Source organism: Haliotis rubra, unplaced genomic scaffold, assembly GCF_003918875.1.
Source record: "Haliotis rubra isolate DU_JTF1 unplaced genomic scaffold, ASM391887v1 Scf49, whole genome shotgun sequence".
Taxonomy (NCBI): domain Eukaryota; kingdom Metazoa; phylum Mollusca; class Gastropoda; order Lepetellida; family Haliotidae; genus Haliotis; species Haliotis rubra.
This window is the reverse complement of record NW_025767179.1, coordinates 3,054,969-3,070,000: the sequence shown is the minus strand read 5'-3', so window position 1 is coordinate 3,070,000 and position 15,032 is coordinate 3,054,969. Positions and strand designations below refer to the sequence as shown.

The 15,032-nt window shown below is 38.9% G+C and overlaps 1 protein-coding gene across 1 annotated transcript in view; it reads right to left on the bottom strand.

Annotated features, from left to right (window-relative positions):
* Positions 1–13,985, bottom strand: part of LOC124291280 (calcium-activated chloride channel regulator 1-like) — a 23,448-nt gene extending 9,463 nt beyond the window's left edge. Inside the window, exons 1-4 of the mRNA XM_046728252.1 lie at positions 13,736–13,985; positions 12,443–12,746; positions 8,626–8,912; positions 7,647–7,922 (exon numbers count right to left, since the gene is read on the bottom strand). Of these exons, the coding sequence (XP_046584208.1) occupies positions 7,647–7,922; positions 8,626–8,912; positions 12,443–12,746; positions 13,736–13,879 (1,011 nt within the window). The 5' untranslated portion in view covers positions 13,880–13,985. The remainder of the gene's footprint in view (positions 1–7,646; positions 7,923–8,625; positions 8,913–12,442; positions 12,747–13,735) is intronic.
* Between the last annotated feature and the right edge of the window lie 1,047 nt (positions 13,986–15,032).

The following is a 15,032-nucleotide window of genomic DNA, read 5'->3' as shown; positions in this document are numbered from 1 at the left end:
AGGATTTACTTTGTCCCATGGACATGTCTGAAATCTGACTCGTCTTTAAGTGATAGCATTCACCTGGCAGGAGTGAACATATATTTTCATTCCGAAATAGGAATACTAATATTACTAGGAGATTTTTGAAAATGCGATTTCCTCCTTGTACGAGTCACATTCGCCCTGCATCGATTGGAACTTAACATGCCAGTAAAAATATTCTGAAGCTCCGAGATCACTGGGCCTAGTTCAGTATAACAGAATTATTATGACATATGAATTGCTGAGAAATAGCCATTGTCACAGATGTTTGCAGAAAGTCCGCCCCACCATAGATACCTGTGAGACTAATCGAGAACATATGGTTCACACAAAAAGGAAAAGGAAACCCACGGTACAGGTAAAAATAGGCCACTTCATTCTTTACTTCTGTGGTCGTCATAACATATTTCATTTATACTGCTTGAAAAGCTTTTAAATGTATCACCAAATCCCTGTCTCAAAGGTTATCCATAACCCTTAATATTATCATGGAAGGACTTTCTCAATACTTACAGAAAGTATTAGAGAGAAGCGGAAATGCTACCATGTGGATTTTCAAAAACGCAAATGATTTGCTTGGATGTTTACGATTTCAGAAACGGACCGAGGTCAATTCTGTCAAAACATTAGATTTTGCAACGTTGTACGCCGCTATCCCACATGACAAACTTAAGGGAAGATATATTCATTTATCTATGGCGCAATTGTAAATTAACGTGGTCAACAAAGATATACCTTTGGTGCAAGTCAAAATATGTATTGCATCGGACATCACTACGTTGTGTTGTCACTGATGCATCAGATTTTGAAATTCAGCCGTGAACACAACAGAAATGACAAATTAACAAATAAATCCAAGAAATACATTACGAATGTTGTCCTTATGTAGACATGTAGTGTAAGTGAAGTCAAACTGAGACTTGAGTATTACAGGCTGCTACTTGTGCTTATCTTGTATTATATAGTCAGTACTGTACCAGAGTATCGTACACTGGGTTTTCACAAAGTTCATGCTGCTAACACGTTCCGGTATGAGAAGTCGATTGAGTATAGCTGTCCATTAAAAGAGACAACGACAAATGAAGTATGTCTAGAGGAAAGTGAAACATATACTTAAAGGCAAAGGAAACGTCGTAATATTGGAAATGACATTTTAGTATCAATGGAGTATGTGAACCTATGTTTTTTAAATATACACCGGAAGTCAAGTTTGAGGAAGCCATGAATCGTGGTCGTATAGCCTGCATTGCCCAATAAAGTATTGTTTGAGATTGAGGTTTGAAATGTTTTTGTTTGTGGAAAGGAAAGAGTTCGCACAAAGACAACATTGAAATCGATATGCACGTGCATCATGCATGCATTCAGGCATAAATTGCCGGCTTGAATGGCAATCGTTCACTTGTTTTCTGAATACAGCTGCTATAGCTAGGCTAACGAGAAATTCTTATATCGTTATTCAATAGCACATACGTATATCACTATTATCTCTGTAAGCCTATTTTAAGTTTAAACCTGATATCTATCCAATGCAGTGTGACGATAAAGTCTGGGTTAACGAAAACCCAAGTTACACAGGAAAGTTGAAATATCTGTGGAAAAGTGTATCTCGTCGCCATATGTTACCAGTTACCGGGTAACGTCGCAGGCCTGAATGCTGCACTTTAACTAGCCTTTGCTGGTAATATAATGCATAACGACCATTTCAAATCTGGACTGAGAACCCAAGTAAGTGTAACCGATAGTTGGTTTCATTGCATGTAAAAAATATAACAACTTGCGTGTCCCACTTCTTTTGCATTAGATCACGGATGTAAGATCTAATCACGTTTTTGTAATCGGAGTATGAGATAAGAAGTGGTGTCACATATCGGCCACATGTTACAACATGGCCATAGAGGACGATCTTGTATTCGCCAATAGCAAGATCATTGTAAAATTCAATTATTTCGATTAAAAGTGTATGTTGACCTGATAAAAAAAATTATAGTCTGAAGACACAAAAATTAGTCGGACAAATTTATATATCGTTGACATCTAGGGTGTTTATTAATATATTCAAGAGCTGTTAATATGGCAGCTAGTTCTGTTGAACTCTTAGCGGGCAACTAAAGAGGATTAAAAACACATTTGTGAGCAAGCTTGGACTCATTAGAATAAAGTTTTGTGAACTACTGCAAATATATTTTGACATGGCGATGTTTTAGAGATGGTTCATCGGCCTCGACATAAAGACTGTCAACAGGAGAAGTTCGGAAAGCTTTTTGGAAGTGATAGTCTCAGACCTTTATGGAGGACAGACATTTTGGAAGTGATAGTCTCAGACCTTTATGGAGGACAGACATTTTGGAAGTGATAGTCTCAGACCTTAATGGAGGACAGACATTTTGGAAGTGATAGTCTCAGACCTTTATGGAGGACAGACATTTTGGAAGTGATAGTCTCAGACCTTTATGGAGGACAGACATTTTGGAAGTGATAGTCTCAGACCTTTATGGAGGACAGACATTTTGGAAGTGATAGTCTCAGACCTTAATGGAGGACAGACATTTTGGAAGTGATAGTCTCAGACCTTTATGGAGGACAGACATTTTGGAAGTGATAGTCTCAGACCTTAATGGACGACAGACATTTTGGAAGTGATTGTCTCAGACCTTAATGGAGGACAGAATCTAAAGCAGTAGGAGGATGTAGGTATATTTCTAAATCATCATTAAAGATGCACAGGACATTATCAGATATGAAATCCTCGATCACTTTTCCGTTTTAATTCATTATTGAACTTCCCCAATAAGGGATTACGTCAATTTAGATCGTACACAATGACATACTTCGGGAGCTGGACGCCTAACTTATGTCATTTTTGTAGAAGGAGGACGGTACAAGGAACATAGTGTGAAGGTATTTTGCAATGTAAGACGAGCTATGAATGACGCCCTGTCCATCAAACCAGAAGCGCCGCGGGCTCGCTTTATGGAGAAAAAGAATTAAATGAATTATGTAAACTTTGTATACTTTATATACATCAAAATGCCAACCACAGGGGAGAATCACGGTAGCTTCAGCCAGTGCAATCGGTTGAAAGTCTTCAGTCGGGTTTGGACTGTTGTTGAAACTGAACAAGGGAACAGTGATATAAAAAGTGTTATTTTTTTTTAATTGTTAATGTAGAAATTAAGGCATTACCTCTTGTGTATATATATTATATGATACTGTGATTTGAAACCTCTCATTGGCATGAGTTATTGTATCCCCTGTATATTTGTCGTCTTGGATTATGTTTTGTTCGTTTTGTAAATTATCATCACATTATGATAACAAAACTTGCATCTGTCCGGAGACATAAAAAGACACAACTGAAGCACATGTCTGAAAATTCGGAATAATCAGTAAATATTTCTTTCTTGCTCGTTACAGGAATTTTGATCATATTGAATACTTGTAATAGTTAATATTAAACATTTAAGTGATGACACATTGTATTATTCATGAATCAATAGATATGTCTGTCTACAACGTCCTGAAGTATAACATGCTGTGATTGTTCAATTTGTACTTTTTAATCATAAATTTAGTATATTGATTTCCATCTCACAGAGGCTCCTTTTTCAGATGTAGTTTTTCGTTCCCACTACAATAATATATTTACTCCTTCATGGACACTTTCAAGATGTAATGTTGTTCAGAATGTTAGACACTGGCAAAATGTGTTTATCGTTTCGTGTAATAAAGGTCAACCACATATGCCTGCTTATCAATTATGGTAGCTAAAGTGCCTGTATGCATTGTCTATAAACAGAAAATAATACCTCCAAAATACCTCTATTAAATATGACATGAGCAATGTGTTTATTCCACGTAACTTAGTTAACTATATTTGCCAAACTTGTAGCTTTACATATTGGTTTTCTTTTCATTGCTTGGTTTCAGGGTCAGTATGACAGTTTGGTCAGGGCCATTGGATGTTGCTTCATGAGTAAATGAAACAGTTTTCCGAGCAATGCCTTTATAATATGCATCTAACACATCTGTCAAAATCTATACCAACGATGAATATTGAATAGCATATAACTGGATACTGTTACCAAATGTAAGAACTGGGAATTACCTACAATGAAAAACGGGGATCTCTATCATGAGTTTGACTATTGCATTTATCTTTTCACCTTTCTCATAGGTTCACATATATGTTGGACCCATACAATTTTGGTTTAGAAGAAGCTTATGCGGTCTTTTGCAATGCACGGTTGTCTTAAGACGGACTAACGGGATAGGGTCTATGAGTTGGTTGATGCATTATCCCAATTGTGGAGATTGATGACCGGGGTGTAAACACTTGATTGTCAGTTCAAAACATTTAGCGTTTAACCATAAACACACAAGAAAAAAGCAAATATCTTGCGATGGGCAGACAAATGCTTATTCCATAAACTTTAGCAAACTAAGATGATGATATGGAATATAGTTTAGTGGACACACAAACAAGATAATTACCGACGTGTATAGGTTTTGCGAGTATGGTAGGTTATGGAAGCTTGGATATGTTTATGAAAGTTATAATACAAACAAACTGTTCCCCGGAATGTGTTTCACTTGTCCTTAAAAGTAGACACTTAACATTTGCATCAAAGGAAGAGTGAATGAGTGAGTTTAGTTTTACGCTCGTTTTCCAGCAATGTCATGGCGGGGACACCAGCAATCAGCTTCACGCATGTCTAAAACTCGAACCCGGGTCTTCAGCTTGACGAGCGAACGCTTTAACCACTAGGCTACCCCATCGCCAAGGAAGACATTTATGTCGTAATAGTGCTTCATAAAATACTCAATTGTGATGAGGCTACAAATAAACTTAGATTCTTTCCCATGGCCAGTAATGTTCCTCGCTAATATGTACCCAGCATCCTTGATCCAAGTTAACCAACTCTAACTTTGTTTCCAGGCTTTGTACAGAGACCGAACGCCTGCTGAGATGAAATGTGTTGAATGTTGCTTAAATTTCCAATATATTTCACAAGGCTTGATCGAGCATTGATGCTTGCATATGGTCCTGAAAGGAAATACTATAACACGCAACCCGTTGATTTAGCTTGTATTTCTCTTACTAATCCAATAAAGATCACTGTCTTATCTCATATATATGTGCGAGACATTTGAAATTGTACATTTTCTTGATCAATTTTCTCGAAATTTAATGGATATGTATATTCCTAACATTTGAAATTAGGTTTGAAATAGTAAACTGTACACATGATCCTAAACGGTATATGCACATATGTGCAAAGGAATGCATTTCTACAACATTATAAAACATTCCCATACTAATCACGCAATTTAGATATAACCTAATGACTTGGTTCTTGGACGCTATTTCAATCGTCGACAGATCAGAGTTTTCGCTCCGCATATCTGCAGTCATTTTGCAGTTGGGGATTCGGTTTCCACCCATCAGAGTCAATGTTGTCAAAAGAACAATTTCCCGACTTTCGGCACCATAGATGCAATAGAGGCACTACCAAATATTGCCCATGATCAGGAGTGAGTGAGTGAGTTAAAATTTAAAGTCACATCGGCTTTATTTCAGCCATATTGTGACTAAAACAAGAATATATGATAATGAATGAATTATGAGAACCTGCCAACGAAGGACAGTAAAAACCACTAGAAGACCACAGATATTAATATAAAACTAGTTTGTCAATCTAAAACTTTCTTACTATACTGACGTTCATAAGAAAGTATACACCTGGTGTTTTGGGACTATTCCCATTAAAGCATAAATATTTTGCTAGCAATGTTGAAATTGGGTACAATATCTGTGGTGTTTTGGAAACACCTCCAAAACACTTTTTAAACATTAATGATGTTTTAGATAATCTAGCCACAAATTAAACGAACATATATTCCACGATTAAAATGGTAGTAGGTTTAAATTTACTTAATCATTAAAATACATCTATCTACAGAACATATTAATCAAAATTCATTCATTAAATATTTAAAAAACAAGAATTAAATGAAAATGAACAGTATTAAGAAGATCCTTAACAGTTTTAACATTGAAATACTTATCCCGTTTGATGGAGAATTCAATACAGTCAAGCAGGACATGCTTGACTGTGACTCTCTCATCACAAGGGATACAAAACGGATGATCTTCACCTTTTATAAAGTATTTGTGAGTATAACGCGTATGGCCAATGTGACATCGTCGTATAATGACCTCCTCAAATCTGGACTGACAACCCAAGTAGGTGTAACCAATATAAGGTTTTATTTCATGTAATTTATTGATACCTACTTGGGTGTCCCACCTCTTCTGCATCAGATCACGGATGTAGGTGCTAATCCTAGCTTTGTAAGCAGAGTATGGAATAAGAAGTGGTGTCACAGATTTGCTGAGTGCTGCCTTGGCAGCAAGATCGGCCATTGTGTTCCCAGAAATGCCATCATGGCTGGGTAACCAACAAAAGACGATAATTTCAATAATTTCTATTAAAGTGGATGTTTACAAGAAAGATTTTTAAAAGCCTGAAGGCACGAAAGAGAATCGGAGAAGATTATGCATTTTTTATGTTTAGTGTGTCTTTGAATATATATTTAAGAGACGTTAATATGGCGTTTGCTTCTGCTGTAAAATAGAGCTGTTATCCGGTATTCTAGAAGATATTGTTCTGGATCCAATGACAGAGGCACATTCAACCGCGCCACCGTCCTTGGACCCATCTGTATATAAGGATTTGTATGTATTATATTTTAGTTTTAATTGATTATATTCTTGTTTATATTGTAATTAATTAGTTTCTGATTTCTTAAACTTTGCCAGAGTTAGGTCAACTTCAGGCCTCTCCAGTTCCCAAGGAGGAGAAGAAAGAAGACGCGAAGGAGATATATTTTCCAGCTAAGTGCCGGCAGCAGAAATGAATGGTTTAATTCTTATCCCAAGAGGCGGAACAAGGGAAGACTCACACCGAAGACGCCGGTTCGATGCCCCACATGGGTGCAATGTGTGGAGCCTAATTCTGGTGTCCCCTGTCGTGATATTGCTGGCATATTGCTAAAAGCGGTGTAAAACTAACCTCACTCACACAATCGTTGCCAATACTGACTGCACAATGTTCCGTTTTATATTTCTGATTTCAACATTTAAAAAAAATCCCTTTGCAGACATGTAGGCGTGGGTCTGAGTATGGTGACGGATCGCGTTTCCTTCTATAATGGAGAAATCATCAGCAGATCCGTATGATTATTGCGCACCGGAAGTATTCAGAATAAGATCAAGGGGTAGGGGATGATGGTGTCGGAACCTTGCGGGCGAAGAACAGATCTCGAAATAGTGACGTAACCAGCGCATGGAGAAAGACCTCGCCGTTTACCTTTCAAGCGTTTGATGAATTTTGTAATCTCCGACACATATACGTACTTACAAGCGCAAGCGCACACATAAGCGGCCCACGCATCACCCTTAGGCCTCTGAAATAATTGAATGAATCTTAAATCTGACATCAATACTTGACATACATAACGTAAAAGGGAGATGTCTGTTTTATTCTTAAACACGGCCACTTTAGGTTGTAGTATCAAGAAATCGCTCAAGCTTATGACCATCGAGCATGTAACCAACTAACCTTCTTCATTGACCCAGACAGGTCAAGCAACAACACGACTCTCCTCCCGCACTTCTCCGTTCCGTCGAACCAGAAGCCTCGTGTATTGTACAGATACGTGAATGTAGGCGTGGTGTCGTTAACAAGTCGAGAGGGGTTAGAGGTGCGGAAGTCAGGGTGCTGTTTAATGACATCCCACGTTCCCCGACCAGGGCACATCTTGTTGTGCATGTTCGGCGCGTCGTGGTTGTGCTGGCGATGAGGATCTGCCGGGATACTCTCGCAGAAATGGGTTACCTGAAAATCAAATTTGGTCGATTCAGCTGCAACAATAAATATATTATCATATCAAGTCATCATTAAACGGGGGTGTTAATACTTAGTCAATTTATGTTCTGTAAGAGAGTGCTTGTTCAAACCACTGTCTACATACAGACCACATGGCAAGATAACTCTCTCCTGTATCCGAGAGGCCCTGTGGATTAACGTCAGTATCATGACTACTCTCATGAAAACCTTTGTTGAATTTATTTAAGACGTTTCTGAAGAAAATGTACATTACTCTGTAACAATGTCTTACCAAAGGCTACAATCTGATTGTGATGTTTTTACCTGGACGACACAGTTACCAATAAGAGGCAATGCGGAGACGTTCGGTCGTGCACTCATCCAGAACTGTTACAAGCTGTCAAGCAAGAACTGAGGTTACCTGCGTCTAGACAAAAAAAATGGGCGCCTTCCCTTGGATCATATTTCCTGTTATGTTCTGGTATCTCAAAACGGTACTGCTGAAATGGGGGCGGTGGGTTAGCATAGTGAATATAGCGTTCGCTTGTCACGCCAAAGACCCAGGTTTGAATCCGTACATGGCTACAATGTGTGAAGCCATTTTTGGTGTTGCTGGAATATTTCTAAAGCGGTGTAAAACCACTCACTTGCTGCTGAAATGCTGCTGAAATGTTGCTGAACTATGCTTACTCAACTTTGTTCATGTACTTACATTTTTCAACGACTGCATGAACATTATAGACGCAATGGCTGGACTTGTAGTTTCATTGACGATAAAGGTGCAGTTATCCTCTGGCATGTTGTTGGTCGTATTCACTTTGCATGGTCGATCTGTGTGTATGTTCTGGAAGTGCCATGTGAACTCCGTGGTGCAACTCGTTGGCATTATCCTCCCCTTGTCAGACAAGTAGAACTCTGGGTGTTGGATATTCCCCGCGGTGCCGTATTCGTCAAACACGCCGTAACGGAGATGTGCGAACTCGTGAACCACTACCCTACCTGAGAATGAGAGGCATTATTCATCAGGCGAGAGTGAGTTTACTTTTACGCCACACTCTAATACACTATACACTGTAATATTACAGCCATATGACGGCCAGGTGAGAGACGGCCATTTGAATAAGACAGCAGCAATTTGGTAAACCTTTAACCGAATGTTTTTCCTAGTACTTTCTGAACAAACTACTTTTATAAAACAAATAATGTGAGTGAGTTAATATTTAGCGTCACATCGGCAATATTTCAGCCATATCGTGACGAGAACAATTTATAATTATATTGTTGACGAAGAACAGTAAAACTACTAGTGTATCACAGATATCCATTTAAAACTAGTAACTAAATCTAAAATATTTCAACTATAAATGACAATACAATATAAAAACAGGCTATAGATTGCCAACGACTGAAGGTAGATCACCATACCTTGGACCATGGGGACTTACAGTACATTTGCTTCCTGCATGGGCCCTAGCTGGATTTACATCATCTCTTCAGCCGTTAGCAATTTAGACACATCTAACCATACATTTAAAAAAGACACATATTCTACGATTAAAAATAGTGGAGAGTTTGAATTTACTTTGAATATTTGTGTGGTCCTCTCAGGAGGACTATAAAACAAATAAAAGAAGAATAGTCTTCTTTATCATCCCGTGTTTCCACTTTCAGAAAACTGGATGTATAACAGATCGGACAAATGGGAAATGACTGTCTTTGAGGGTAAATGCACGTGTGTAACAGATTGACAGTTATATGAGTATTACCTCAGCAATCGACGACAATATGGGAGGCTGGACCTGTCATAATTTGTCTAACTCATTCCTTTAGCCAATGATTATATTCCTATTTCATCATGGCGTTTGCCCATGTAAAACTTGACACTCTTTACATTGTTACATTGTAGTTTATGAAAAGTATTGAAAATCAAAATGAAATTGTAGTTATGGTAAGGTAGATATGGTTTCGTCTTGAATAAAGTTGGGGGGCTAAGCCCCTCCAAGCCCTCCCTGTTCCTACGCCCCTGCTTTTACTCAACTGACACCACTTGAAGTCATTTCTATTTGAGGAAACATATGACCGCAGTATAATATTAATGAGGATTCCTGCGCCTCCAGGCAGCATAAATAGAGTCATATGCAGGACAACGTGAACACAAAAAATGATTGTGCCTCTAGACAGAAGGGGATACACACTTAAGTTTCAATGATATTTGTTTTGGTTGGTAAATGCACGTCAATACAGAATGTGAATTCGAAACAACGCGCAAGGCTTATAACTGCCTTCATATGAACGTTAGAAACCCATACCCAAACAGTTATAAACCCGAAGTCCCTTGTCTTTGCGCGCTGTTTTAGGAATGTATGTAATCCGTCAATAGGGTGAGTGAGTGAGTCTACTAGTACTAGGATTTGTATTGTACATTTACAGTTACATTTATGTTAGATATGTCATGTTACCGCTTTCTAAATGGCATTCGGTATTCATAGCTTTCGGGATCCGTGCCAGTTGACTCAAAGTTGGTTGGTTGGCTTGTTGTTTAACGCCGCACTCAGCAATATTCCAGCTATACGGCGGCGGTCTGTAAATAATCGAGTCTGGACCAGACAATCCAGGGATCAACAGCATGAGCATCAATCTACGCAATTGGGATACGATGTACGATACATGTGTCAACCAATTTATATAAAATTAATACCACTAACAATCCCATTCGACTATGATATTTACTGTTGGTGCATAAAATGCACTAAACAAACTTATGATTTTAATGATATCCCGGGATATCTGTTGTGTGTTTGCAAACATGAACACAATCTGGGTCACAATCTAATCAGTTTTGATAATATTCAGTTATTTCAAATAATGTACCCACGACATGCATACGATTTCAAAATATTTTTCGAAAATGGCGTTTTATGTATGTATGCTAGCATATGTACCTACGTCACTTGACTTTTGACGATGACGTCATCGAACTGAGTTGTCGTCTGCTCGAACCTTTCGTCCCTTTCTCTGGTCTATATGTACACAATATTACCCATGACTATAACTCTGATATACATAATACGGTATCCCAGTATATGTCCAAGCACAGCGTGGTACAAGTCAAAACATTGATTACACAATGGTCTCATTTCCTGCTGCCTGGGTTCCGTCCTATTGCGCAACTTAGTGCAATAACCAGTCCAGAATATTGAGACCAACTCATTCAACTGGATATATGAATATTAACCAGTATGATTTGATACATGTAATCACTTGTACATTTCAACACTACGCTCCTTCTAATCCTTGCAAACACGTCGTGCAGCGTGCTCTGTCGTACAGCGTGCTCTGACAAACGAAAATCTGGAAATCGTGGAAATCTCAAAACGAGGCTCGGCCGTTAGAAATGTTTGGCGGTCTGGTACGGATTTGATATTATATCAGTCACATTGTACGTTACAAAAATACACTATATAAGCGCAAAAAACACATAACATGTGTAACTAGTGAGCCAGATGAATTGTGAATCATTGTACGACCTCTTCAAACAGTAGCCGTCTGTGACGTCTTAGTTAACGACATGCTGCCTAAACCTCGACATAAAATATCGAAATACGATTTTGTTAAAGTTTAAAATTAAAATTAATTTGTAAATACCATTTTCTTATGAAACAAGAAATTGGAATTTAGTGTAACCATAGTTGTTTGTAGTGTCTCTTTTCACTTTCACACGAGAAAATTCGTATCGGCTGAAAAGTAGGTCATCATGTTTCGGTTTACATGGTTGTCAAATCGGGAATGTCAGTGTGCCGGTTAATTATCGTCTTTCAACTTTCAATATGAACTTTTGGTTCAATTTCCAATGTAGTGAAAATATGTGAGTTAAACTTAAAGTCACACCGGCAATATTTCAGCCATATCGAAACTCAGACAATGCATGTACTGATAATAGAAAAAGTTATATTATCAAGGGCGTATCTGAGCCAATTATTATATGTAGGCAAAACGTTTAGAATGCAATTATTATACGTACATATCCATGCTTTCAGCATGTTGAAATAAATTCACCTGTAACATTTTTCTTTCAAATTTATCATTTCCAATTTTTTCATATTTCTTTTTACAAAATTATGAGTAGGCAATTGCCTTTTTTCCTATATGGCAGCTACGCCACTGATTATAAAATCTGGCGACAAAAGATGGTAAATTAGATAATCACAGATAGAGAATTAAAACCAGCATGGACCTTAAAAATGAAACCTCTATTATGGACAACACATCATAAAAACGGGCTGGAAATCATCAGCAACTGAAAGAAGATCACCATACCAGGGACTGAGAATATGTGGGCCCACTAGTGGTGTTTCCTAATGTGTTATGAGTGAGTGAGTTAAAATTTAACGTCAACTCGGCGATATTTCAGCCATACAGTGACGAGAAATGTACTGTGTCAAGGCTAATGTTACTCTGGTATTTCTAAATGTGTTGTTATATACTACTCATATACTTCACAGCTTTGCGGATCCCAAATGTAGACTTACCAGGGTTCCCCCAGTTTAGTTCTCTGTATATACCCGGGGCGTCCATGACATACTCGGGGGTCAGGTGAATGTATTGGCCGGGGTCCCCACACTGGCCTGGCTGGAACGTGTAAGGGTTGTTGCCCTGGGTTGGGTTAGCCTTGTCGATCCTGATGTGGGCGTTGTCAAAACTTTCGTCCTTTGGGTCGGTGTATTTGGCGTTATTTTTACTCCACGTGTTCGGCACAAGAATTTTGACAGACCGAATATACGCCCTCTGGCGGGAGGCCAGATACAAATATGCAGATGCATCCGTCATGATGTTCTGCAAATGTACGCACTGAAATACATTCTAGAGCTTGAACTTTTTAAATGGTATATTATTTGTTACACAGCTATATGCAAGATAGCATAGGGTGGCGACTTCCCGTATGAATCCGCATCATCTGACGCCTAATGCCCTACGGTAAATGACCTTGCAATTAATTTGTTACCCTTTATATTTTGTAGGTGGCAACTTCAAGTGTTTTCTGGAACCGTTTCCCTTCTTTTTCTGCAACGGTATGTGAGGCACAGCGTTTTGCCAGGATTGTTTCATAGGCGAACATTGTCGATATTCGAAGGGACATATCTTTTGTAGGCTATGATACTATGTTTTAAGGTCTTGTTATTTCAAATACCACCCTAGGTATTAGGTCCAATCTATTTCCGATTCATAGACATAAAATAGCCTATTCTCAACATTGCTAATGGCATGAACTTTTGTGATAATAATAGTTAAATTCTTCAAGTGAGTTGGAGTCCAATGTCAAATGTCTCAAAATGTCAGGGTCGTCCATGATACTGGTTGGAACAGGGTAGTTAGTGTGGCTTCATACAATCCGTGAAACTTTAGAGCACGCTTTCATATACAATTGCTATTAACCAGTCATAAGTCTAGTATATCTAAACGGTAATAATATCTTATCTATGGACTTCCTTTCGACTGCAATGAAGTGACGTCATTGTTTGTCAGTTAAACGACAACCGGGGTGATAATGTCCATTATGTTGTATGCGCCTAGAGCATGTCAGCGAGGCGTGGAGTCCAGCCATTTTATCATTAACTGAGGACATTTAATTCCATGTGGGTTGTTTTACAATTGACGAAACACGTCGACAGAATTTCGGTATCATTTTAATATTTGAGCCCTCGATACTAGATCTTAGCACGGCAAATGGACGTTATATATTAACCAGCTGTAACACATCAAAGGGGTGAGAAATAGGACATAATTAAATAACAGCTGTTAGCCTACAGTCACTAACACTCTACCTGTATCTGGATAAAAAGTCCCGTATCCTCTGGCACATCTTCGTTGATGGCTACCACAAAATCTTCATAGCCGTTGTTGATCAACTTGAGCGTCTCCGTGAGCCATGGCAGTCCACATGCACACAACAACAGTAAAGAAAGCATAGCTTGGACACAAATCTAACTTTAGATTTAAGAATATCCTTAACTATTTAGAGTACCTACATCCCTCACATAATCTAGCCTACCCTGGTAAAGTATACCTGAGACTTGCAAGTAATCTTTGAAATGAGGTCAAGAACTGTCTTTATCTCAGAATAGAACTTTGTTTAAGTGTATGCGTATGTGAAACAACATTTGGTTTGTAGGTCTGCACCAAGACATGAATGACATTGGACATTTACATATTATTTGTGCATGGTGGTGATCATCTACAGACTACCAGTGCAGGGCTGTGGCTATGTACAGATTAATGGTGTAAACCTTTGCTCAGATACAGAACAGAGACAACTGGAAGGTCATATTAAAAGTGCGAGTGATACGGGACCGTTTCTAGGCCCAAATATGAAGGGAAAGTTCGAATTACATATTAAACAGACCCGTGAAGGTCCGGGTTAGAATTGATCTTCAGTAACCCATGCTTGTCGAAAGAGGCGACTAACGGGATCGGGTGGTCAAGCTCGCTGACTGGGTTGATACATCGTATCCCGGGGCGGTGGGGTAGTCTAGTGGTTAAAGCGTTGGCTCGTCACGCCGCAGACCCGGGTTCCAATCCCCACATGGGTACAATGAGTGAAGCCCATTTCTGGTGTCCCCCGCCGTGATATTGCTGTAATATTGCTAAAAGCGGCGTAAAACCAAACTCAGTCAGTCAGTCAGTCATCGTATCCCAATTGCGTAGGTCGATGCTCATGCTGTTATTCACTGGATTGTCTGGTCTGGACTAGATTATTTACAGACCGCCGCCATATAGCTGGAATATTGCTGAGTGCGGCGTTAAACAACAAACCAACCAACCAACTTTGAGTCAACTGGCACGGATCCCGAAAGCTATGAATACCGAATGCCAGAGAGTGTGGTCTTCGAATCCCGAACGGGTCTCAAGTTAACAAACTGCTAGAAACTGTACTTGACACATGTCATCGTATCCCAATTGCTTAGATCGATGTTCATGCTGTTGATCCCTGGATCTTCATGTCCAGACTCGATTATTTACAGACCGCCGCAATATAGCTGGGCTATTGCTGAGTGTGGCGTAAACTTAAACTCACTCACTTACTCACATATTAAACAGGCCCATGGTATGGACGTAGTCATT